This window comes from Sarcophilus harrisii, chromosome 4, assembly GCF_902635505.1.
Source record: "Sarcophilus harrisii chromosome 4, mSarHar1.11, whole genome shotgun sequence".
Classification (NCBI taxonomy): Eukaryota; Metazoa; Chordata; class Mammalia; order Dasyuromorphia; family Dasyuridae; genus Sarcophilus; species Sarcophilus harrisii.
Window position 1 is genome coordinate 89758714 of NC_045429.1, and position 25776 is coordinate 89784489.

The window sequence follows — 25776 nt, forward strand, 5'->3', positions numbered from 1 at the left end:
ATCTAATAATCAATTTCTAAATCCTATCAAATAATTATTCATCAGCATTTATTGTTTACTAAGTGTCAAACATCATACTAAGTGCTATACATTTCTATTTTTAGCAATATCTTTTCCATATCTGTGCTCCTTTCTTCATACATTGCATCTGTCCAATTCTAGGTCCTTTTTAATTTTTTTTTATCCAGACTACCACAATAACTGTCCAATCATTCTTCCCTGCCCCCATTCTTTACCTTTTCCACATTGCCCTTTTCTCCCTTTTCTCTGCCCTTCACATAGCTACCAGAATAATTTTCCTAATGTTCAAGTTATTTGGTTCCTACAAAATCCACTAATGAGATTTAAATGAATTTGGCAAGGGGCACTCCAATATTGACCTGTAGCTTTTATCTAGGAAATTCTGGGGTTTTGTTTGTTTTTTAACAAAACAACCACATTATGCTACCTCTCAGCATTTAAAATTTTGAAAGCATGGACTATTTCTTTTTCATCTGTGCAATTCTAGTGCCTGGTGGAATAAAGTATTGTTGATTGATTTGATTTTTCTTCATAAGCCATAGGTTAAAATACAAATTTCTCAGCTTGGCATTAAGGCCTCTACAAGCTCTTGCAAAATTATCTTTCCTGCCTTATTTCCCTTAATAAATCTCCTTGCTATCTCTTTTAAACAAACTGAATAACTGCCTGTTTCTCCAATTCATCTTACAGTCTTTTTTGTGTGTGCAAATTGCTCATATTTCTGAAACATAATGTATACATGTTTGGAATCATGATTAAGTTTAAGAATCATGCCTGCAGTACCCAGATCAGATGTCCCCTACTCCATGAAGACTTCTCTGATCCCCACACCAACTGAAAATGCTCTTGTTCTCTCCTCAAAATTTTTATCACACCATACCTGGACCTTGGCTTTGCACTTGTATCACACTTGTCTGTAATGAAATGTCTACCATTAGATTGTAAAATCCCTGAAAACAGAGATTATTATTTTTCATTTTTCTTTCCTTCGGGTCTAGCACTGAACTTTTTATAGAGTATTCATTTAGTAAATGTTTGCTGAATTGAATTGAATTGGAATTGATTGAGTAGAGTTGAAAGGTTTCTTCATGCTTGCTTCTTATTGGAGGCTGTAGTGAACAGGACTCAAATCCTACACTATCAATATCAAAGAACAAAAGGGTTGATATTGGAAGTTCTGGAAACTAATAGCAATTTGACAGTCCCATTGCTGCAAAAACACAACTTAAAAATCATGTCTCAGCTTTAACAATATTAGTATCATTGGCTCCTGCAAAATCCACTTGGGGGTCTCATTTTAGGCATAAACGGATTGCCAAGGGGCACTCCAATGCCGACTAATAGCTTTTATCTATGAATTTCATTAAAAAGCCATTATGTTGCACCTCACTATGTAACAGATTCATTTATACTCTGGGTCAAATCATGCCTTAGTGTGCCTAATGATGTACAGTGTATCTGGCCCAGTGTAATATCAAAAGCTTATGACAAGGGAGCTTTTCTTTTCCAACAGCAGGCTTTTAATGATGTTCATCTTCACTTTTAGAGCAAATATTCTGCCCCTCCCCCTTTTATTAACCAGTTGGCAATCGATTTACCACCTCAGTTCTTTGGGGGGAAACATTTGACAGTTGATTTTTTTTTCCTTTTTAAACAAGTGGTTGAATTGCCCACATAAAAATTAGTCAAGACCATGTGATTATAACATCCTTTAATTCATGAGCATAACATAAAGGATGTGATTTCAGTCTTCAACCACCAAACTCTACATGAGTAGAAAAGACCTCCTCATATCTGTCCTTCATATGGCCCCAAAAGAATGCTTATTTTCTTCCAGCCTCCCCATGGTTACCAGTAGTTATGGAAGCTCAGGTCAGATGATGAGAAACCCAAAGAGGGTCTGCGGAATCCAGGGAAAAACCAAAGAGGGAAAGGAAAGGGAGGGTGGGGGGAAAACCTATTAGCAGTCAGCATGGTTACCCTGAACCGCTCAGATTCAACCTGGACCTGCTGATGTATTCTGGAAGCCCGATTTGGTTGACCTTGGCTGCTGTGGGCTGTGTCCAGATTTAGAGTGATCATAAAGAACCTTGTTGCTGGGAAAGAGTCTATGTTTCTCAGAGCTGTGGAGCGAGAAAAATGTAATAAATTTTAAAAGATAGTAGATATGGGAGGAGAAAAAAAACTAGGGCAGCACATTGAAAGAGAGAGAAAGAGAAAGAGAGTTTGCACTGCTGAAATCATTCTCTATGCCCTCAGCTGTGATTCAGCTGTGCTTCATTTACTGTGAAATGGGCTGGGGGAGAGGCAACAAAGGTGCAAGAAAAATCATTCTTGCATAAGCATAAAACCACAACTTGAATGGAAAATAAATTGCTGCAAAAGTTTTGATTTTTTTTCCTTAGGAAGAAGAATAGCTCCAAGTATGTGACAGCTTTTGGTTTAGGTTTATGTAATTAATCATTCCATAAATGAGAGCTGGTGTTTGAAATTGGCCATTAGACTTTCTAATGTATATTTTTCATGTCAAGCAGATAATGACTTCAAAGAAGAAAATGGGTGGGTCTGGGAGAGGGTGAGGAAAGGTCAGTGGAATACATGATGTGACCAAAAAAGAGAGGGGGCAGTTCACAAAATGTTGTTTTGCACACTTACAAAAGATGTTCACAAACAAAATGCTATTGGGTTACCAGACTACAGCAAAAAAGAACCCATTGAAATAAAGGATAAAAAAGTTCTGAATATTGAATATGCTGGTCATCATTGCTTCATCATATCTAGATAAATAGAGTATAACTTTGAGTCAATGGATGAACAAGCATTTTTCAAGCATTTGCTGTGTATCAGGCACTGCACTAGGTGCTGATGGCATAGTTGCAATGAATGAAACAATTCCCTCCCATAACAAACAACATTCTAATTGATGGAACAACAAGGACATATATATAAGGGGCTAAAGAGAATAACTGGAAAATATTAACTATACAAGGTAATTTGAAAGGATGATGTGAGGAGCTGAGAAACAGGAAATACTTCATGTAAAAGATGAAGAAATGAATAGCAACAAAAGAAAGCCTTTAATTTTCAAGGGTATTATTGCACCATATATATTTTAGCACTTCCTATTTAGCCTGCTAAAGAGCTATTTAAATTTCCTTATAATTTAACCTCCATAAAAGAAGGATCTGTCATTTGTTGCTTACTCCATTACAAAGATGGGGCATCAAAACTAATTATTTTCCATAGAGGATGTACATTAGGGTGAGTTATATAGATTATATGTTATTTAAATATATTATGCTTACATGCTCTGTATTTAATTATATATATATATATATATTTGGTATTCTAATCTATTCTTATGAATATATCAAGATAGTTATTGTGAAGGAAACCAAGAAGTAGAAGACAAAGATTCCCAAGAGATGACAGGATTTTCTTTTAAAAAGAGAGTTCTCACTATACTGTTATTCTATTTATAATATAATTTCTATGTGATATGATTTGTGATGAAGAAACACTCAGCTCATGTTTCACAAAAGAAAGGAAGCAGCAAAAAAGTCAACCAAAAATATGATTTTAGATGGAATGATTGATATATTCAAGATTATCAGTAAAGAAAGGTTTAGATATAGAATGAGGGAAAATTCAGCACTAAGTTTTGACGACAAAGCAAATCCTCTCAAAAACTGAGCATTGCCATTTATAGAACTGCAAGGACCTGAAGATATCATCTGCTCTTGCCTGCTGCCTTCAGGCAGGTGAATGTCTAACGTATTCAGGACAGATCTTTTCAATTTTTTGAAAAGCTCCAGATTCAGCACAACCTCCTTAAATTTTTTATCATGTCCCACTGAAATCTTTCCTGCTCTAAGCCCATTTCTTCTTGTTTGGACCTTTGTAGGCATTCAATTTCTCCTTAATAAAAGCCAGACAAATATTAGAAGATAGTAATCTTCACCCTTTAGCTTTCTCTTCACTGTGTTACATGACCCTGGTTATTTCAACCTTTCCTTGGAAAACTTATTTTACATTCCTTTAATCATTTTCTGTTGCTTCTTTCCAAACCTTCTCTGATTTGCCACATACTTTTAAAAATGCGAACCAGCCCAAATAGCAAAGTGGCCTATTCTGACACAGCTATTACTGCTACACATACTTTTTAAATTCATGACTGGAAGAACAATCACTACTATGGAGGTTTTTTTTTTAAGTCAACGGCACAGCATCTCTCAGAAAGAATTGGCTGACAAATTCTATGAATATACTATAGACATAAAGAATTATTTCAGCAGGAAGGGATGGGAGGGAATCAAACTTTTATTATATAGAAAATCAAATGGAAATGGATTTCCTTCATTTCATGAGCAAATGAGGAACTCAATGCAAAGTATCTGCTGTACTAAAAAGTTTCTGCTTCCAAATACATTCCTGATCCTAAAAATGAATATAGGAAATAAAAGTACAATTTCTTACAACTCTAAAATGCTATAAATATGTAATTGCCTTACAGTATCAGTGGGAACATTAAGGTTAAATTCTCAAAGCATTTTTGTATTCTGTTTATTAATACTATGATGTTATTTTCAAACATATTTACATATTGATAAAATTGTTATCTTAAAATTGAGAGTTGTCTAAAGAGCATGAATACATGGTACAAATTTTAGTCTCCAAGAAATTATCAATGAAGAATAATTGAAGAAAAGCTGCATAAAGAATATAATCAGAGACTAATAATTGGGGAAAAAAGATAACTGCAAAGACAAATATTTGGGTGAGGAAGAAGTTGATCTCAAAATTTAGTGAGAAGAAGAGACAATGATTATAGTCTACAAACTTCATTGTTGTGTCAATGTCAAGAGATCTGCAGAGTGGTCCCTAACATTCTTGAGGAATTCTGTGGAAGAGTTCTTGAGACACAGATAAAAATGATATAGCATGGGAAGGTGTGTTATAGTTGGCATTGTTGGAGCAATTATTTACAGAGGTGAGATCTGTTATCACTTTTTTAGGGCTTGAAGATTTTCATTTCCTAACTCCATATCCTAACCCCATAAGTTTTGTCCTTAAAGGATTCTTTTAAAGTTAATTGAGCAGATAAGGTATGAAAATCAAAGTGGATATTCTGAATTTCACAGACTATATCTTTGTAGAACCAAATCAACTAGTAGATTAGTTGTATCTAATTTTCTCAAGTGTGAAGAGCCTTTTTTACCAAAAAATTTTATAAAGCCCTACAATAGTTGAATTCAGTGTATATTAATCAAGAAAATCCTTAAGGACAAAACTATTATCAATTCAGTAATACTTTAAAATTAGTTTTATTAATCTATATATGTTTGAAAAAGTAGTAACACATATGTGATATATATGTGGAGAGTTGGGGGGGCATATTTATTTAATCAGTGTAGATTCACAAACATTTTGTAATTGTCTAAGTTCCATAGATTAGGATCAGTTTAGACATTTTAAAAAGCTTTTGGATTCCCATCCCCCAGTGAACATTTGCATATGCACACACACACAATTTTCTGAATTTATTTAATTGTTCAGGTACCATATACATACAGTTGGCATCTTGTTGAGAGATTTTTTACTTGGGAATCAAAGAGTTTGAAACAAATTCCACAAAATGAATCTTGGGTACAAATTATATTGCTTTGGGAGAGCAAAGGCTGGATCCTCTTTAGGAAAGTGCAAGGTTCAACAAAAATCAGAAAATGTGGAACATATATCTCCATGACCATCATTTTTATGCAGTTAAATTTAGGTTGAAATGGATATTTAATGTAGTTTTAAATGGAATCAATTAAATGATGTTGACATCATTTAATTGATTCCATTTAAAACAGTAAGGAAACCTGAGTTTAGATCCAGCCTTAAACACTTAACTGGCTGCATGACCAATGGCAAGCCATTCAATCTTTGCCAGCTTCTGTTTCCTCAGCTGTAAAATGGGGATCATAATAACACCACCTTCCCAGAGTTCTTGTGAAGATCAAATGAGATAATATTTATAAACTGTCTACCAAATAGTAGGAACTTAATAAATGGATATTTCTTTATTTCTTTCCTAAGTGGGAATATAAATTGGAGAAAAGCAAGTTGAGAAATTTATCATGGAAAGGAAAAGGGGTGCTCCCACCAGAATTGCTTTCATCATCATCAGATTGATTCTTAGTGCACAGATAGTGTGTATTAGAGGCCCAACTATTTTTACTATTAACTAAGAAGTACATCTCTTTTTGCCACACTGGCTCCTTCTCTGAATACTATCCAGCCATTGGCAGTGATGGGATTTCTCAAAATTTAGAGACCAAGACAACCTCCTTCATTTTCTATAACCTATGGATGAATATCAGGAGAGAGAATAAATGTCATGATAATGAGTCATTGCTAAGCCATGAATGTAAAAAAAAAATTAAGAGTGAACTATACAGTGCTTAGAGTGTCCAGAGTGACATAACATTTAAAATTTTGTGAAAATGGAATAGAGTGCTTAGGACAGCATTTACCCACCTCATAAGTATATGTTGTCACTTTCTTATCCTCTGGGGACAAATGAAAGGAATCTTATTCTCTTAAAGACTATCAGAATGAGGCACAGGAATAGACTGAAGGCTATTTAGTTAGCCCTGCTTAGAAGCATAAATTGGGATGTTTTAATATGCCCAGCCTAGGATAAAACCTTTGTGCCATTGCACAAAACAAAGCCCTTGGGAGGCTATTAAAATTTTAACATTTTCAGTTTATGCAGGAATGTTAATGAACCTGCCGAATAGAAGTGTGGAAATAGTATTTATTATGATGAAAACTTTGTAAGTGTAGAAGTGTGAAATTTATAATATAGACACATTTAGCATAAAATGCAAATGCTTCATCTAAGTGGGTTAGGCATCTAGGTCTCAGCTGGGTTGCCCTCCAGGTTAGTATCGTACAGAGGAAAAGCAGATATGGCTCATTCACAAAGGCAGCATATTATTCCACAGTAGCAATTCGAAAAATCTTAAAAGGGTCGGAGCATCAGAGTAGTCACCTCAGATGCCTAATAACTCTGTTAGCCTAATATAAAGAATAAAAATCTATGTGGATGTGTCTAAAGCTGTATAATAAATATAATAATAACAATTTGAATTTATATCATTTTTTATAAAATGCTACATATAATATTTAATTATATTTAGATAAAACTCACATTTGTCTGTATATATAAAATACATATGTATGTTTAATAAATTTTTGTTGAATTGTGCACATCACATATATACATGTGTATATATGTACATGCACACACACACATATATATTTATATAATTGGACTGGCTATATATACTATATATGTATAGCATATATGTGATACACATACATGCAACACAATTAAGTACTTACATGTATAAGTATTTAATATATTCCATATTTGTATTATATATATTCATGTATGTATGTATACACACATGCATATAGGCATATATAAATATACTAGCTCCCCTAAAATCTCATTTAGATGCTTTACTATAACAAGGAAGTGACTGTGAATTGTCAAAGACTGTGCTAATGAAATACTATCAAAAAGCTTGTACCAATTGACCAAAAGGTTTCAACTATATTCAAATCTGGAAATATTTTATATTATATTTGATACAACTGTCATCTGAAGATCAGCCTAGCTAATTATAGATAGGCTCATTAACAGAAAGTCGAACACCAATTAGTGTATTTTTTTAAGCCATCATAACTCATAAGTGTGTCTCTATGTACATACATACATACAAATGCATATGTTTGCAATTCCAGTAGAAATGAATGAGTATCTATTTCTTCACAAATCCACCAGCATTGAATTATTGAATATCATTTCTTTTTTTTTTTTGTCTTTTTTTTTTATCAAGTTTATAGTGTGAGTTGGTACTTCAATTTTTAAAAAAAAATCACTATTTTTTATTTTAAAGTGGTTATTAACATTTTGAAATGATTAATAACAACTTCTTTCTGCTTCTGACCATTTATACAATATGGATAAATGCTGGGAATTATCTTTGTAATGTTTTTTAAAAAATCTAATACGTTTAATTTTAAAAATTTATATGAATGCCATTCTCTATGAAACAAACAAACAAAAAGCAAAACCATCTGTTATCTGTTCTGCATATTTTAGATGTCATTTTTACTTACCATAAATGTACTCCCAATCTATTATTTTTCTTTTAATTATATTATTTTTTTGCACATTTTTTCCTTTAATAAACACACATCTAGTTTGATTACATCTTAATATTTACAGTGGTAAAAGAAGTATTTTATACCAATGAAATCACGGATCCCTAAAACTTACCTATAAATTGTAAACTTACCCTGAATTTAATACTCGAGTAATTTGTTCCATGATATATAATATCGTCATGACTAGAAATCAAAGTGATAAATTCTTTGTCAAATGTAAAAATGGCCTTAAGTTCTACTCGGGTAATTGGGTGACCCTTCTGCTGCATTACACTGTCTTTGAAGGTAAGGATTCAGGGAGGAGGTGAGAGTGAATTGGCTTGTTAGTTTAACATTTTTGGAAAATTCCAAGGATGGAAACTCCCTTTCCCAAAGCATAGAGACAACACATCTATACCTTACTCTCAGAGAACTTCCTTTCATTGCCTGGAGCAATGAAAAATCAGGCAACTTTGTTATGATCACCTGTGTAGTATATGACATAGCTCTTTCTGGCCGATTATCAACTATATCATACAATTTCTCATGCTATTATCTCTGCTCCCTTTCTCTCCCTACTTCCCTCCCTCCCTCTTCCTCTCTTTTCTTCCTCCTAGCAGTTTGCTATTTCTTCTCCAACTCATTTTACAAATGAGGAAACTGAGATAAATAGGGTTAAGTGATTTGCCCAGAGTCAAATAGCCAATAATTGTCTGAAGTTAGATTTAAACTCATGAAGATGAATATTCCTCACTCCAGGCCCAGCACTCTATCCTCTGAGTCAACTAATTGATCATTAAAGGGAAATAAAATTTGAGGGAGGAGTTCAAAGAGAAAATTGGCTTCCAGAACTAATAATCATTTGTCTAGAAAATATTCTTAGGTGTCTTAAAAATGTAGGTGAGTCACTTCTCCAAAGTAGTTTTGCAATTTTATATATGAATGCTGATAAAGTATTTATTAATTGTATTCTGTGTGCTAGGGATACAAATACAAGAAAGTAAGTCCCTGCCCTTTGGAATTAGATATTCTAATGGTGGAGAAACTCTCATCAGAGCATTTTTGTCAGCTCTGCTCCTTGTTCTGACTATGACTTAAAATTATACAAATTCCCCAGCATTGTTGAAAAACATAGAACTACCTTGTCTGCACCCTACTCCTCCCCCTTCCTTATTTCCCACACTTGTACCCTGGGAATAGGAAGCCAGTGGAGAAGGTGAAAACCAAAAGGGACGGAGAAGATCAGTAAGAAAAGAGTTTAATATTGAAAGTAAAGGTTATCACAATGTTTTATCACTTCACAAAAGCAAAGCCTCTGAGAGTGAAAAGGCTAATGACCCTAATTCTTAAAAGGAGGAGTCAACTATTCCCCCGGGGCAGAATCCCAGCTTGTAAAGTCAGGTTTAACCAAATGATTTATCAGAAGTCATTTCTGTTATTTTTCTGCACCTTGCTGTGAGTTGTGTTAAATGCAGAAGCCAGAAGGCTTATTGGCTGAAATCCCTGAGGTGTCCCATTGGTAATAAAAATCCTCATTTACTCTATCAAAGGATCTTGCCAACCTCTATTATCCAAGGTTGACACTATGAGTCACAGCAGGAAATCATCCAGCCTCATCTCATTTTCCTGGGATGTTAAAAAGGTTATAAGTTTTGATGTGTAGGAGAATACACTGTAAATCTACAGCTGTAACATGAACCAAATGCTCCTGTTACTCCCCTTACATAGGGGATTCTTTCCAGGGTTCTCACTGATAGCAGTTGGTGTCTTAGATGCCCTGTCTCCTCCTACTCCCAACCAAAGAACTGAGAAATGTCACACATAATTCTGATCCAAAGGGAAGATGTGCAAGGAGAGCTGATGTACGAAGATGTTGTGCCAGATGACAACTGCATCAGGTGGAGTCTGCATTTGGGGGTGCTAATATGGTGCAGGTGTGAGATTGTTTTTCCCAGGCATGTGTTATGCAGCTGGTAAAAAAGGAAGTTCAAATTGTTTTATCAATGCCTTGCTGAATATATCATCAGATGCATGGGGGTCCTCTCACTCTCCATTTTAATGAAGAAGGACATTTTCATTTCACAACAGCATCGGGAATAAGAATTTGCTATGTGCTGATCACTCCCCATATTCATTATCTCGCAGGACAAAGTTAACAACAATTTCTAATGGCCAGGAGATGTCCATTAAAGTGCAAAATCTCAAAACCCTGAGCAGGAAATCTAGGGCACAAACTGTCCATAAGGGAAAATAAAAGCTTTTTTTAAATGTAAATTTTTAAAGGTGGTTTACTTGCCTTTAATTGTGGTGCATATGAAGATGGTGTTATTGTTTGTGGAGTGCCAATATATGAACACCTCCGCCTATTTCTAATTAATAGCTCCAAGTTTCCTGGAACCCACAGGGACTCTGGAGGGTCTGTCTAGACCATAGAGCATAGTCGCATGGGCAACATGACTAGAAGGTACTTCCACATTTTCACTCACTAAAGACCAGCAGAGTTCCATTCCACTAATTTATTTTTGCCCTTCCTTCTCCCTCCAATCTTTAGTGGCAACAGACAAAAAAACTGTTAAAACATGAGACAGGAGACAGGAAGAACAATTAAAAGGTTTTGACAGTAATCTAGGTGGGAGACAATGAAGTTCTGAACTTGGCAGTGGTAAGAGCAGAGACTAAGAAATTAAAGCAAAATATAGAGGTAGAACCAGTAAAACAACAACTGATTGGAAATATAGACCTAAGAAAACTGAAAAGGTTGAAGATGATGACTTCAGAGATGGTGAATTGGGGTGATATGAAGGAAATAAAGAAGTTTGGAAGAACAGTGGGTCTGTGGTCAAAGATACTGAACATTATGGACATATTGAGATGATTATTAGTTATCTAGTTAAACATATCTTATAGGCAGTTGATGTAGTTAGATTAGAACTCAGAAGAAAGTTTGTGGTATTTCCTAATTCTTTCATTCCTTGGACTATTTGTTATTATTACCTGAGGATATCCTACACTTTGCAGCTTCCATGCCTGATTTCTATGAAATATACCTTCACTAGAGAATCCATCTTCCAGACTCCTAGCTCTAAATCTATGATTCTTATTTATATGCCATTTTCTATTTTTCATTTTAATAGCATTTGTCATATTCCATCATCTTGTCATTAATTTTATGCTGTTTATTTACTAAATTGTAAACTTCTTGAATGAAGAATTATGCCTCTGTGTATCCCTTCAGAGATAGTTTATACTTATGCACTCAGTTTATGTATGTTTATTTATTTACTTCTTTAATTGTTCATTCCCTTCTCCCTTCCATATCTCATCCCCTTTCCTTCTTCTCCTATTCTTCCCTTCTATTATTCTTCTCTTCTCCTTCCTGTCCCCTTTTAGTCTTCTTCCTTCCCTTCCCCTTTCCTTTCTCATTTCCTTCTTCCTTCCCTTTTCCCCTTCTGTTCTCCTTCCTTTTTCTTCCTCCTTCTGCCCTCCCTACTAGAAATAAGGGAGGGAAAAAGGAAGTAATAAAGGAAGGCATATAGTGTCAAGAGAAGTAGGAAATTGCCATACTATTTTGTTGCAGGAGTTGGGAGAATACTCCAGCAAGTTATATGGAGTTTGAAACATGAATATCCACTATAAATCCCATCAGTTGCTTCCTTACCCTTTGTACTCTCAACTTTACCTTAGCTAAGGTCAATTATTAGTTTTTTTCACTTTCTGGAAACAGTAATGTTTTTATAATCTGAAACAATGAGAAAATAACTTCTGAAAATATTATCTGACAATTTACGAAAACTAAGTTTCAATTTTTATCCAATGTACAAAATGAGAATGTTTCGGAATGAGTCACATGCAGGAAGATAAAAGCTCCATGCCAAATCATAATAAGACTGTAAATATAAAATTCCTTGTCCAATTCTTTTACATTGTAGGTACTAAATAGTTACTTACTGAATTTAATTAAAATGTATTCTGACTATAATTTCATCTAGACTCTTCCATGTGCAAAATTATAAAACTGTCCAAGTCAAGCCTATAACAGAGAGCTCATCAATAGCCTCCTTTCTTTGGAATACTAGTTTTTGGGGGGTTTGAAGGAGTTTTTTTGGGTTTTTTTTGTGGTTTTTTGCCAATATCATTAACCTGTTAGGAACTTTTGGCTTACACTCCCTTACTTAGTGCCTCACACCAACTATCTGTGATCAGTTTTTGACTGATCTATGTATAATATATGCTAATTAGGAGCATTATCTAGTTCCTAATTATTACCCCTTTAAGTGATTTGAGTATTAGATCCATACTATGTCATTTTCTGCATTCCCACCGTTTATTGTTCTTCACTTTTATCACATGTCTCTGGTTTGGAAATGTGGCCTAAAAAAAGAATAATGATTTATCCTGAAGAAGCAATGGCTTTCAACTTTCCTGCTTGTGCTATAGTCCTATTTTGTATCTCCTTTTAATCCTGGGAAAATTCTGCTTAAAAGTACATTAAGTTCTCAAGAGTGACTGATTTTCTGGATAAAGGAATTGTGGGTATAATCGTAGCCTTAATCTTATATCCAAAGGCTTAGTAGGTCAGAAGGAGGATGTGGGTGTTTGTGTGTGGGGGGGTCTCTCTCTCTCTCTCTCTCTCTCTCACACACACACACACACACACACACACACACATACACACACACACACACACACACGGCTTTTCTTTCTGGTATAACTGAGTCCCTAGAATCCTGTGTTTGTTTCTGTCACATGGCTTTTTGTTTTTGTAATGAGCTGTTAACAAGCTCTAACAGATTTATGGTTGCTCAATATAGTTCTGTGAACATGTTTTACAATTATAACGAATTCTTAGGGGAGCTACAGAAGGACTGCTCACTCATTGTATCTGCATTCAATTTACATGTCTACAGTAATTTTATTTTAAAGATAATTTAAAGGAAATGGTGTCATGTTACAAAAGAACAACTATTCTGGAGATTTTGTTATCGCATCTTTGGAATGCTCAAAAATTAAATGACTCAATTATTTTGTGAATGTAGATTTTACCGTAAGTATTTTAATGGCAATATCTCCACAATAGAAAATGTATAGATATAACATTACCCAGAAAAATCATTCAGACAATCCAAATATCCCAGAGACCAACATCTGGAGACTTGTAAACATCTGGAATATTGACTGAACTTTTTTCATCTGGATATTTGGTATCACAGCCACAATCTAAATTACTTTGGCCCCTATCAGTAGCAGTGGCCATTAACAGGTACAGAAGCTGAATTATGAGTTCTGTCACTGAACAATATTAAGAGTCATACAAAGAAAATCACCACTAGGAAAGCAAGTGGTTTAATTTGAAGTTGTGTTTCATATTACCAAGAAACATCCTTGTGTAATGAACTGAAGGATTATTTGAAAACCACCGTGTTTGAACTAAAGCATTAGAAAAAGATCAATAGTTTTTTTCTTTCTTTTTTAAAATGCTGATCCAGTTGTGTTCTTCTTTTTTTAAAACATATGGAAGTATTTTCCTGCAGGGCTCAGGTTGAATTGAACCTCAAGTGAATATATAAATTTAAATTCTGAAAGATGAAATTTACAGAAGTGCTGCTAGCAAGATTTTAACCACTAGTGCATAGTTTTATGTATTCATCCATTTAAAGTAAATAAATGCCCATAAAATCCCCCAAATCCACAATTAAATATCATAATGTGCATAAAAGTACTCTGGAAAGCTATGTTGGAAAGAGGAATAATAGTCTTCAGTGACTTCTTATTGCCTCCAGGATATAATACAAATTCCTCAGCAGCTTGGCTATAGCCTTCTTTTACAGACTTTTCCAGTTTACTCCATTTCATACTTTCTGTATTGTAACAAAACTAGACTAGTAAATGTTCTCAGAATTCAGCCTTCATCTCTCATATTTCTAAACATTTATATGGCATTCATCTCCCACCTCCATGCATTTACATATCTATATGCTTGTGCCAGGAATACACTTTCCCCTTATCTCTGATAACTCTTTTATGAAATCTTTTTGATATCCCCAATTTTTAAAAAATATTCTCTATTTCCTCAAATTATCTTGTATTTACTTTCTTGGTATATATGTGTCTACTCAAAATATCTTATAATTATTTATTTGTATACATGTATTTCATGTACATATCTGTCTTTCCTTTATTGCTGCTGCTTCATCTTCCAAACTACATCTCTGGATACCATGCTAAGGAAGAACTGCATCACTCATCTCTGAATTTCTATTTGAATTCATCACAACCCATTTTTTTTTATACCTCACATATTACCTAACCTACTCTCTTCTTTTTCTACTGTTTACTTTTAGAATTATAATCAAAATAAAACTATCATTGCTTCTGGAAATGGCTCGTTCTACCCAATTTGCCAAAACAAAAACATCATTTCCTTTATCTTGTTTTTGAATTTGTTTCCCTAGCTTTTAGCATGGTTTTTTCCCCAGAGCTTAATAAATGCCTTTTTAAATTTTAATAAATAAATTAGTTTAATAAATTCCTTTTTCCCCTACCTGAAATGTAAGTTTCCTAAAATCAAAGTCTATCTTCATTTTAGTTCTGAATCCTCAGTACTTAACATATGCCTTGCACATAGTAGATGTACATGCTAATTTTAATAACAAACATTTATTAAATGATTGTTGTGAATGAAGGACTATGGCAAGTGATAGAGGAAGTCCATAATTTAGATATATCAATTAAATGAGCATTTTGAAATTCTTAATACGTTCTAAGCACTGGAGGTATGAAGACAAAAATAGAATTTGCTTTTGAGGGAATTAAATTACCTTGAAAACCCTACAATCTTTGGTTATAGAAAACACCATCACAGATAAATATGTAACAAAATTCTTTAATAATTCAAAATTCTTGTTTCTTTCTTTAGTTATACAAATCATTATCATTGTAATAGCTTATATTTTTCATTTTTGGAGTACTATATAGATATTATTTTGTTTGATTCTCAAAACAATCTTGGAAGTTAGATGCTATTATTATCTGATACAGATAAGGAAACCGAAACAGACAGTAGCTGTGACTTATCCTGAGTCATATAGTAAATGTGGAGATAGGATTTGAACACAGATCTTCCTGACCTAGGTCCCAAACTCCTTCCATAAAAGTTTGTATTCCAGTTTTAGAATATCACAATATGTACTTACCTATATCACCTATTCCACTTCTACTTTTCTGGGTTTTTAAAAATTTAGTATTTAATAGCTTAGTACTGTATAATATAAGTATATTACCCTGATAATGCCCAATATTAATTTGAGCCTGAAAAAATTACTTAAATTTAAAATTTTTAAGATTGCCATTCCACTATAATCATAAATTTATTGAATTTAGTTTTTCCAACATTATGTTCAAATCCATAATTTCTTTCTTGCTTATTTTTCAACATATCCAGTTTTAAAATAGGAATTGTTCTTACAATTGTCTCATACTCTTAAGTTTTTTTAATCATATTGGTCAGATTTTCATCCGAATATTTTTCTTGCTATGTTATTTGGGATATGTGTATGTAAAGGGCTGAAACTCTGAATAGGTGCACTAGAATCAGACAATCAAGCACTTAAAGTTAATTACCTATTGGACAATAACTCTATTAGCATATGCTTGGAAAATGGCCCTTCTCACTATTCTGTGCTGGCTTGATCTTTTGGTGTATACAGATAATTATAGGATGGATTAGGGGGTGGAATAAGACTAGTCAGAGTCACTTTGGAGGAAAATGAAGAGAAGGGAGGTTGGTTGGTGGAGAGCTTGTGGCAGTTTCGTCCATCTCCTTTACTTCTCCCCCTGAAGACCAAGGACTTTTGCTGATCCTGACTCTGGCTGATCCTGAGATCAACAGGGAGCTAACCTGAACTTCACGTGTGTGTGTGTGTGTGTGTGTGTACATATATACATACATATTGTTGATATTTATTTCAGCATCTATATACCTTTAAACATAATATTATTTCTGTTTGTCTCTTATAACAATAGACATTGAGACTGATTATATAAATATAGTTACAGATAAACAAAGGTAAAGATCTATTAAATTTATTGTCAAAGTACAATGGTACCTCCTCAGGTAGCATTGACCTACTCCATTTACAACCTGGAGTAGTTTTCAATTATTCTGTTTTGTTAATGAAAATAAATCAATGACAAACATTAATATTTCAGACTTCCTCATACTTCCTATAGAAATAAAAATTGAAGGGAAGTTGTTTAATGAAGAAGGACTGAATTTGGATTCAGAGGACTTTGAATCCTTATTTTGCTAAAGAGTACCTGCATGGGCAAATTGTTTCCTTCTGAGGTCTTCAATTTCTATATAGAATGAAGAGCAGAGACTAGATTTTCATGGACCTCTATACCTAGATCCATTTACTTGGGCAAACTCACACATAAACTCAATTTTTGCAAATCAAATTTTGTTTTGATTGCTTAAGAATTTCTTTTTTAAATGAATGAGTACTAGTCTATACAGTGTGATTCTTTTGTGTATGAATAATAACCTCCTTGCTTTATTTCTTATATTGATTTGAATTTTGGTTTAGGGTTTACTTAAAGTGAGGTAATAACTTGGTGCTACCAATTATAGCAATTTATAGTGAAATATGAAGTATACAAGGTATTTTTTTTCTGATGGAAAAGTGAGCTATTTCACAAAACAATAGAGATCTGTCATTGGAAAAACAAAACTAAAGCCTTAAAGAAGACTTGCACATTATAGGTGTTCAGTAAATGCTGCTCTAGCAAATGAATAACACAGAATAAAGTGATTTCAAAATAACCTTTTCCTGAAAACTAACCACTTTTTCAGGTTTCTTAAACAGTAAATATCATATCATTGCTTTAAAAATTTCATTACTAATGGCATTATTCTCAGAATTACATGGTTTGCTTCCCTCCTAATACAAAGTTAGAGACTGCTTAATGCAATTATTTTTTGTAAATGACAGGTGTTCTGCTATTCCTATGATTTCCCATGTGCATGCCTGAAAGTTAATATCAATTACAATTAAAGAGGAAAATTATTTTGGGTAACTGATGATACTTGACAAAAATTCTCGTAAATACAGCATCACCATGAAATCTTGTTAAACTTTTATTTTCCTTTGTTGATTTTTTAAAGGTACAAACTGTGAATCAGAAATTGATGAGTGTTTGTCAGAACCTTGCCTAAATGGTGGCATCTGTCATGATTATGTGGGGCACTATTTCTGTGAGTGTGCCTTTGGATTCCTTGGTGAACACTGTGAAGTCAACACCAATGACTGTATCAGCGAGCCATGCCTGAATAATGGGCAGTGCATCGATGGTGAAAATAGGTATGTCCTTATCTGCAATGGGGTGAATGTCTCAAAATGTCTCAAAAATGATGAACAAGTGGTTTCATGTAGGTGGGTATAAAATATCATAATATCTACTCAGAGCTAGGAGTACACATATTTCTAAGTGACAAAAAATTCAATTCAATTCAAGGGGCATATATAAAACATTTAATTAATGTTTGTTGAATTGGAAGTAGTATGGTAGAGTGGAAAGAAAGGTGGTTCTAGCTGGAATCAAGGCTCCTACATTCAAATCTCGCCTATAAAACTTACTATATGAATGACCTTGGGCAAATAATTTAAATTCCATGGTCTCCGTTAGCTAATATATACATATAAACATGTATGTGTGTTTCTTTTATATAGAGTTTATGTAGTTCAAATACCACAAGCCCTTAGCAGAGAAATTTGGTATAAATGTGTTTCCACTCTGCCATCTCTCTTTATATTGTAGGTGCATCAATTATGTTTGTGTAGAATTTTTTCAATTTGTTGTAATCGAAGTTATCAGTTTATAATTTCTAAATGCCTCTATTCTTTGGTTAAGAATACATCTCCTAGGGTTAGGTAGGTAGAGCTGCAGTGGATAAAGCATTGGACTTGGAGTCAAGAGGATCTAAATTCAAATTTGAACTCAGACATTTACTAGCTATGTGACCCTGGGCAAATCAATTAGCCCCAATTGCCTTCAATAAATAATAATAATAAAAAAAGAACACATCTCCTATGCATAGCTATGAAAAATATCTTTTCTAATTTTTAAATCATAAAATCTTTAATATTTAACTTAACTATTTACAAATAAATTAATATTTAATATTGAGATTTAATTAATTAATTGATTAAATATCCATTTAAAATGTGTTATAGAATGTGATAACTACTCCTGAATCTTTTAATGGTTCTTCACGTATATTATACTTACTAACTAGGTGTCCCTCAAGACTTTATTCTTGGCCCTCTTTTCCTTTTACTGCATACTATAGCACTTGTTGACCTCATCAGCTCCTGAGGATTTGATGATCATCTCCATGTATATCAGGGTAGAGAATGTCTGACCTTCAGAGCACATAAGACCCATGAAATCATTTGCTAAGGCAACCACAAGTGATTATGAGCTGAAAGCGAGGTATAACAAACTCCTACTGCTTGAGTTTTGTATGGCCCATGAACAATACTATAAATATCCAAATGGCCGTTGGCAGAAAAATGATTCCCTATCCTGATGTAGATTATTCCCAGATTTATATAGCCATTCCTAATCTTTCTAATTAACTATATTCCTATATCACCAACTTAAAGTGGATGTCCCATAGGTATCTCATTCCCCTAGTCAACTACAGTGTCATCCTTGCATACTCACTAGCATTCACACTGAATATCCAGGGCATTGTCAAATCTTAGATCATTAGAAATGATCTCTCCCTCACAATATCTCTTGAATTGGTCCTCTTCCAATAACCATATAGCCGTCCTTCTGGTTTAAGTTCTTATCACTTCTTCCATGGCTATTTCAATAGGCTTCCAACTAGTCTCCTTGCATCAAGTCTCTCTCCCTTCCAATCTATGTTTCACTTAGCTATCAAAGTCATTTTTCTAAAGCATGGATCTTATCTATATTACTTCATGCTCAATGAGCTCTAGTGATTCCTTCTCATCTCTATGATCAAATATATGGAAATATAATCTCTCTATCCATCTATACACATAACCACAATATATATACAAACCACACATACATATATATATATATATATATTTATAATCACATATATCTGAATGTGGATATAAAATATATATGTATAAATATATGCATATATTTATACTTTCTTCTTTAATATAATATATCAATAACTCTAATAAGAATATTAATAATAGTACATTAGGTCCATGGAGACAAAGTCCTTTATGAATTTCAATGGTTCTGGTATAAAATCATAGACAATCTGATCTGGAAGCAATAATACTGGAGTTCACTCAGATCCCAGAGCCCTACTAGAGACAGCCTCCATGTGGTGTGCTTGAAGGCAGGGAGGAGGGACTCAGATGGGTCACCCAGACTGATACAAAGTCCAGAATTAAAGAAATATTTTTCTCTGCTTATCCTGTGACACAGACTCTTTGCTATTGCTCTCTCTTCACTAGACTTGTATTGGATTCTCCCAACCCTTCTCTGCACTTTGGCTTGGTGGATGTTCAGGAGTTTCACACAGTTCAAACACCCTGCTTCTTTCACAATGGCTGGATGTCCACATGCTAATCACACACAATTACCACCTTTTATTCAAGAGTTATAATCTTGCTTCCCATTAAAATGACAACTGGCATTTACATTTCTCTTTTAAGTCTTTGCATATGCTCTCTCAATTGATGCTGAATAACCTTATGAGGTAGAGATTATTATTAACCCCACTTAGCAGTTGAGGAAACTGAGGCAAGTTAAGTGACTTGCCAAAGGTCACATAAATAATACATCTCAGAAGAAGGATTTCAGCCCAAGTCTTCTTGACTCCAAATTCAAAAACCAGTGCTTTTTCTAGTGAAAGACACTTTAATCTTCTTCAAAGAAAGGCACTTTCTCCAAAGATTATTTGTTCCTCAAGCTACCTTGTGCTTTGTTGCATTTGCTAGCTCACTTTTAAATTAAAAATTTGAAAAAGGTGTTTAATATCTCAGAGATGTTTATTGTGACATCAAATTCACACTTTGGAAAATTTGCTGTCACTGCACCCAGTTTTCAATTCAGTGACACAGATATGTTGATGACCCAAAAGGTTTTGATAAACAATGTTAGAAGTTCTTCTAAGTGTGAATCAAAAGTACTTTCTAGAAGGTGCCGAAAATCTGACTGAAAAGTGAAAAAATCCAGTCATATGGATGTTTTATATACACAATGCTGAACATCTGGACATTTGGCATTCTGTAGACAAAACTTCCAGATGTTTGAGTGTTTTGTAAATGCTTCCTAAGGATGAACACTAGCCCTTCCAAAACATTTGCAAGAAATGTAGTGATGATAAGTAGCAACAATGTGACTCTCAGCCAATTCAGGTTTTCTTGAAGACACTTTGGAAAAAAAAAATTCCAGATTACATTTTCCTATGTCTGAGGTAGTTATCTACAATATTTGTCCTTGCCTGAAATTTAGAGTCAGATAAACAAGCTTGGACACGATGTCTTTTGATTCAACAAGGCCCTATATCTAGAAAGTAGGTAGAAAGATGCACTTTTGATTTTAATATGTGCTATCAGGAAACCATCCTATGGAATGTTTCCAGGTCTGTAATGAATAATTGTACTAAGATTGACTGAAGCTAATAAAAATGGGCCGCATAGTTCTGGCTGAGCATTGAAGAAAGTTAATTTGACTTTGATTAGATAATGACACAGAAATTTCATTTTCATCCTTTAGTTACAGGTGCGACTGTGCTGGTAGTGGATTCACAGGCAAGCACTGTGAGACCTTATTGCCTGTATGCTGGTCACAACCCTGTCATCATAATGGCACTTGTGAGGAGCTTGATGACACATACATTTGCCACTGCTGGCCAGGTGAGTGTTCAAACTCCTCACTCCCCTCCTCTACAAATTGGTTTCTCTGCTATGAATTTTCAGCAAACAGAAAGCTAATCTCTCTTATAATGGCCTGGTACCAATTCCTGCTTTCAATTTTCATCCCTAATCAAATAATATTTCTTCAGTGATCTCATGGACATGATGCTTGATGAGGTTTTGTGCTTAAAAAGGTTAAATGCTCGGCCCAAATATGAGAGATGATAGAAAATATTAATGGGAGAAGTCAATATATCTTAAAGGAATATGATTTCTATAGCATCTGCTATTTCTCCTTTTGTTTTGTTCACTCAGACACATAGATTTCACAGAAATCCACTGGAGAACATTGAAATCCCAGAGAAATTCCAAATAGGTTGATTAGTCAACCAGTCAGTCATAAATGCTCATGCAGTACCCATGGAACTAGATAGTTATAGGGGGAGAGACCAAAAATAGTAGATAGATCTTGTCTCCATGATACTTTTCACTGTAAATACAAATCACAATAATCATCCAAACTAAATAGTGCTGTGAATTTTCCAGATGACTTTTCTCACAGATAGGCTTTGCTAGTATTATCATCTTTATTTCATAGATATGTTCACTGAGGCTCACAGAGACTGAACAATTTGCCTAAGGGATTCGATTTCTGTCAACAACTGTAAGTTTCTTCATTAGACTGCAGATGTAGGATGAACTGTTGTGGGAAAATATATACATAAAAATATAGACAAATAGGATGCTATTCACAAATTTGCTGAGTCATCTTAAAGATCTGGTTTTGTTTAGTTTGAGGAAGAGAAGACTCAAGGTCTTTAAAGTCTCTGAATAATTGACATGTAGTGAGGAATTAGGGTTATTTAGTTTTTCCCAAAGAGCAAAATCAGGAGAAATGGTTAGAAGGCACAAAGAGGTTAATTTAAGTTTGATTTACCTGACAGCAGGTAAAACTTTTGAACAATTAGAGTTGCCCCAAAGTGGAGTAGGATGCCTCAAAAGGCTTCCCTTCCTGCAAGGTCTTCAAAAAAAGCTGGACAGCTGCTTATTGGGGGAGAATCATATTATAGTGAGGATTTCTTTTTTGTATGGGTTTGCTAAGGTACCTTACTGCTCTTATATTTTCTAACTTTCTATTTACCAATTTTATCCAGTTCTTTTACTATATCTCTAGTAAGCTCTATACACACCACACCCCATATTCCTGTTTCCCACTAGATTCATAGCTCCTACCAGGCATTGTTCTTCTAATTGGTGAGAATTCATTTTTGTAAATTGATCTTACAGCTACCACACTACACTCTGACCATCTTCTTACTGTACACTTTTTCATCTCCCTTGTACCCCTTGTTCTGGGAACAATAATCAAATTCACACTATCATTTCTGAAAAGGGCGTGACAATCCATTGCCCAATTACACCACTCACTATCACATAGCTAACAATCTCCTATTAGAATGCACATATAACTTTTCCTTATTAGAATATAAATTTCTCAAGGGTAAAAGCTCTCTTACTTTTTTCTTTTTTTTGTATTTGCATCTTCAACACATGGCAAAGAACTTACTACATATTTCTAAGTGCTTTATAAATATTTTTCATACATTCATGCATATACTTGAGTGTTAAGGGAATAAATAAATAGAAACAGAAAGACTACAATCGCATATATGGTAATTCATATGTATCATATTTAATCACAAAGCTTATCCCCCAAACAACAACAATAACTGTACTATAAATTTTGCTTTAAAACATCCAAAATGGTAATGATAAAAGGAAAGAGTATTGGATTATAGAATTCCCTTTTCTTTAAGCCCAGATTAAAAGATATCACCAACTTTTAATTATTCAGATGCTGGCGATAAATTTTCCAGCCTTCTACTTTTGCTCCCTCTAACAATTAGAAGTGACTAAAAGTCAGAAGAATTAACTTAATAGGTAGTGAGTTTTCTAGCATTGAATATCTTTAAATGGAGGTTGGCTAATGACTTGTAAGAATGCTCTAGAAGGAATTTATGTTCCACATATAGGCTCAGCTCCATGGCTTTTAAAGTCCATTCCAAATTTAAGATATAATACTAATTACACTGGAGTTAAAGGGCTCTTGGATTAGTTTTATACTAAGTTAAGAGATTTTCTGGTTGTAGCAAACTAAAATAAAATGACTCAAATGAAGTATGAAAATGCTCTATGGGCTTATTTATCAACATTGTCCATCTTTATCTTCCTTTTTGTTAGAAAATTTAGGATATGTCTGATATCCTGTGGTAGCCCAGGTGAATCAGACTTGTTACTTATAAGGTGTTTCAAATCATAATCATAATTATTAACAAACAAGGATTTAGCATGCCTACTGTGTGAAGGGAACTATGCTAGGTGTCAGATATATGACAAAGCTTATAATTTATTTGGAGAGGAAACATAGATATACAAAAATAGAAAGTAAGTTCCCTGAGGGCAGGTAGTTTCATTTTTGTCTTTGTAGCTCCAGCACTTAGTATAGTGCTCAACAAATAGTAAGTGTTTACATGTTTGATTTTGTATTCAGATAATGCATATAGTTAGAAAATTTCATCTAGAAGTTCCCTAGTTCTCTTTGAATTGAACAAAGAAGCCTCTCCCCCCATTGGTCACTATCCAATCCATGTCATCAAACATAGACATTAATTAAAGGCCTATTGTGTACAGAGTATTGTTCTTGATTCTGAGATGCAAAAGTAAAGTGGAATTCCATTCTATTGGAGGAGATAATATTTCACTTGCTAATCCAAAGCCCTTGTCATCAAAGATGGAAGAATCAACCATAGTGACAATTAGGTGCTATTCAGCTAAGACATTAATTAAAAGGAAGTGTGAGACACCTTAAATAGCTATTTTAAAAAAGTTTTACTGTTCCCCAAATATGACTAGAGCTGTAAGAAAGCACAAAAAATAATATCAGAGCCCCGGGGGAGTCAAGCCAGGATAGGGGTTTATAGAAAATCTTGTTAAAAAATATTGAACATAGCCCTGCTTGAAGGAGTCTATTTATAAACACAGCTTAAGTGAGCAGCATATAGAATCCTCTTGGGGCCCCAGCAGAGGGGACAGAAGTGGCAAGACCATTAATCAGATCTGTTGTAATACTCAGGATGTGAATGAGATAATATGTGTGTTGGCATAGAAAAAATTATGAAAGTTCTAAATTGGTTCCTTGCTCTTGCCCCTATTTGTGAGTTGTAACATGTAAAAGGAAGGGAGGAGAAAAGAGTAAAATATGCAAAAATTATTCCTCCTTGAGTACTGTATATCACACATACACATGCACACACACAACCCAAAAGGATATTTTTGTGTCTGTATGTTAGAAACTTTATGACTTAGAAAAATAATCTTTTAAGATAAGATATTAGGTATTCAGCTTGAAGAAGGAAACCATAAAGGTTCTTCAGGGGACAGAATAAAAGACTATGGGACCTCAGTCTGGCATATGCTTTTGATTTCTGTCAACAACTGTGGGTTTCTTCATTAGACTGCAGAGTCAGGCCTTGAGTTTCATGTGTAACTGATACTTTTTGCTGTTATGCAACAAAATTTATTTTCTAGTTATTATTTGACATGTGACCCAATTCTAAGAGCTATTTTGAAATAATATCCAATAATATTAGCTCTTGCTACTCAACTTGTTATATTAAGTTATATTTCTGATTTTTCAGGATCTTTTATAAAATGATATAATGAGGGCCTAGATCTTTTTTTTAATTGGCACTATTTCCTCTCTAAAATTGTTTTGAAGTGTAGAATAACCTTAATATAAAATGGTCTCACTCAACCAAGGATTCACAAATACTACTGTTCAAATCAGATTTCTAATGTCTTCAGTAACACATAGTGCATCTATCTCTCACTACATTTATTGACTTGACTATCTCTCCCATCATCCCATCAAAAACCTATAGAGCTGGTACTCATGCAATCCACAGATATTTATATTATATCAAAAGTTTACAACGTTTCAAACTATCATTTCTGTGTCATTATATCATATATGAATAAGAACTATTAAACTTCTCCAGTTTATTCTAAGAAATTGATTCTCTCTCAAGAAAAAGACTTCTCATATTGTTACCCACATCTTTATGTCACATGTCTAGAAATTCCCTATTCATCAAAGCCCAAATTCTGAAATCCTCTCTTACCTATTTCATAAGCCCCTTATAATAAGTAAGCTAAAGGAGTCTGTGTCATGTATGTGGGGAAGCACTCTGGATTAGAAATCAGGGGAACAAGGTTCTAATACCATATAGTGGAGAAAATTCTGGGATTTGGAGCCAGAAGATATGAGTTCAGACCCCAGCCCTGATAAGTGAGCAAGTCACTTAACATTTGAGTTTCAGTTAACTCATTAATAAAATAAAGGGTTGAACATTATTTTAAAGATCCCTTCTGGGTTTAAATTTCTGATCCTATGCATAGTTCTATCACTTTATTAGTGGTAGATTATTTTTGTCTATAAGGACAAAAACTTTAAATATTACATATTGTTGGCAGACACATAAATATAGCATGCTCTTTGTAATCAAAGCAAAGTTCTGTTTATCCTCCATGTTAAATTCAAAATGCAAACATTATGTGTTGAGCTTCATTTCCTTCCTTT

At 33.9% G+C, this 25776-nt stretch overlaps 1 protein-coding gene across 1 annotated transcript in view; it reads left to right on the forward strand.

Annotated features, from left to right (window-relative positions):
- CRB1 (crumbs cell polarity complex component 1) overlaps positions 1-25776 on the forward strand; it is a 263746-nt gene that overhangs the window by 131233 nt on the left and 106737 nt on the right. Inside the window, exons 3-4 of the mRNA XM_031937087.1 lie at positions 17387-17582; positions 20998-21137. Of these exons, the coding sequence (XP_031792947.1) occupies positions 17387-17582; positions 20998-21137 (336 nt within the window). The remainder of the gene's footprint in view (positions 1-17386; positions 17583-20997; positions 21138-25776) is intronic.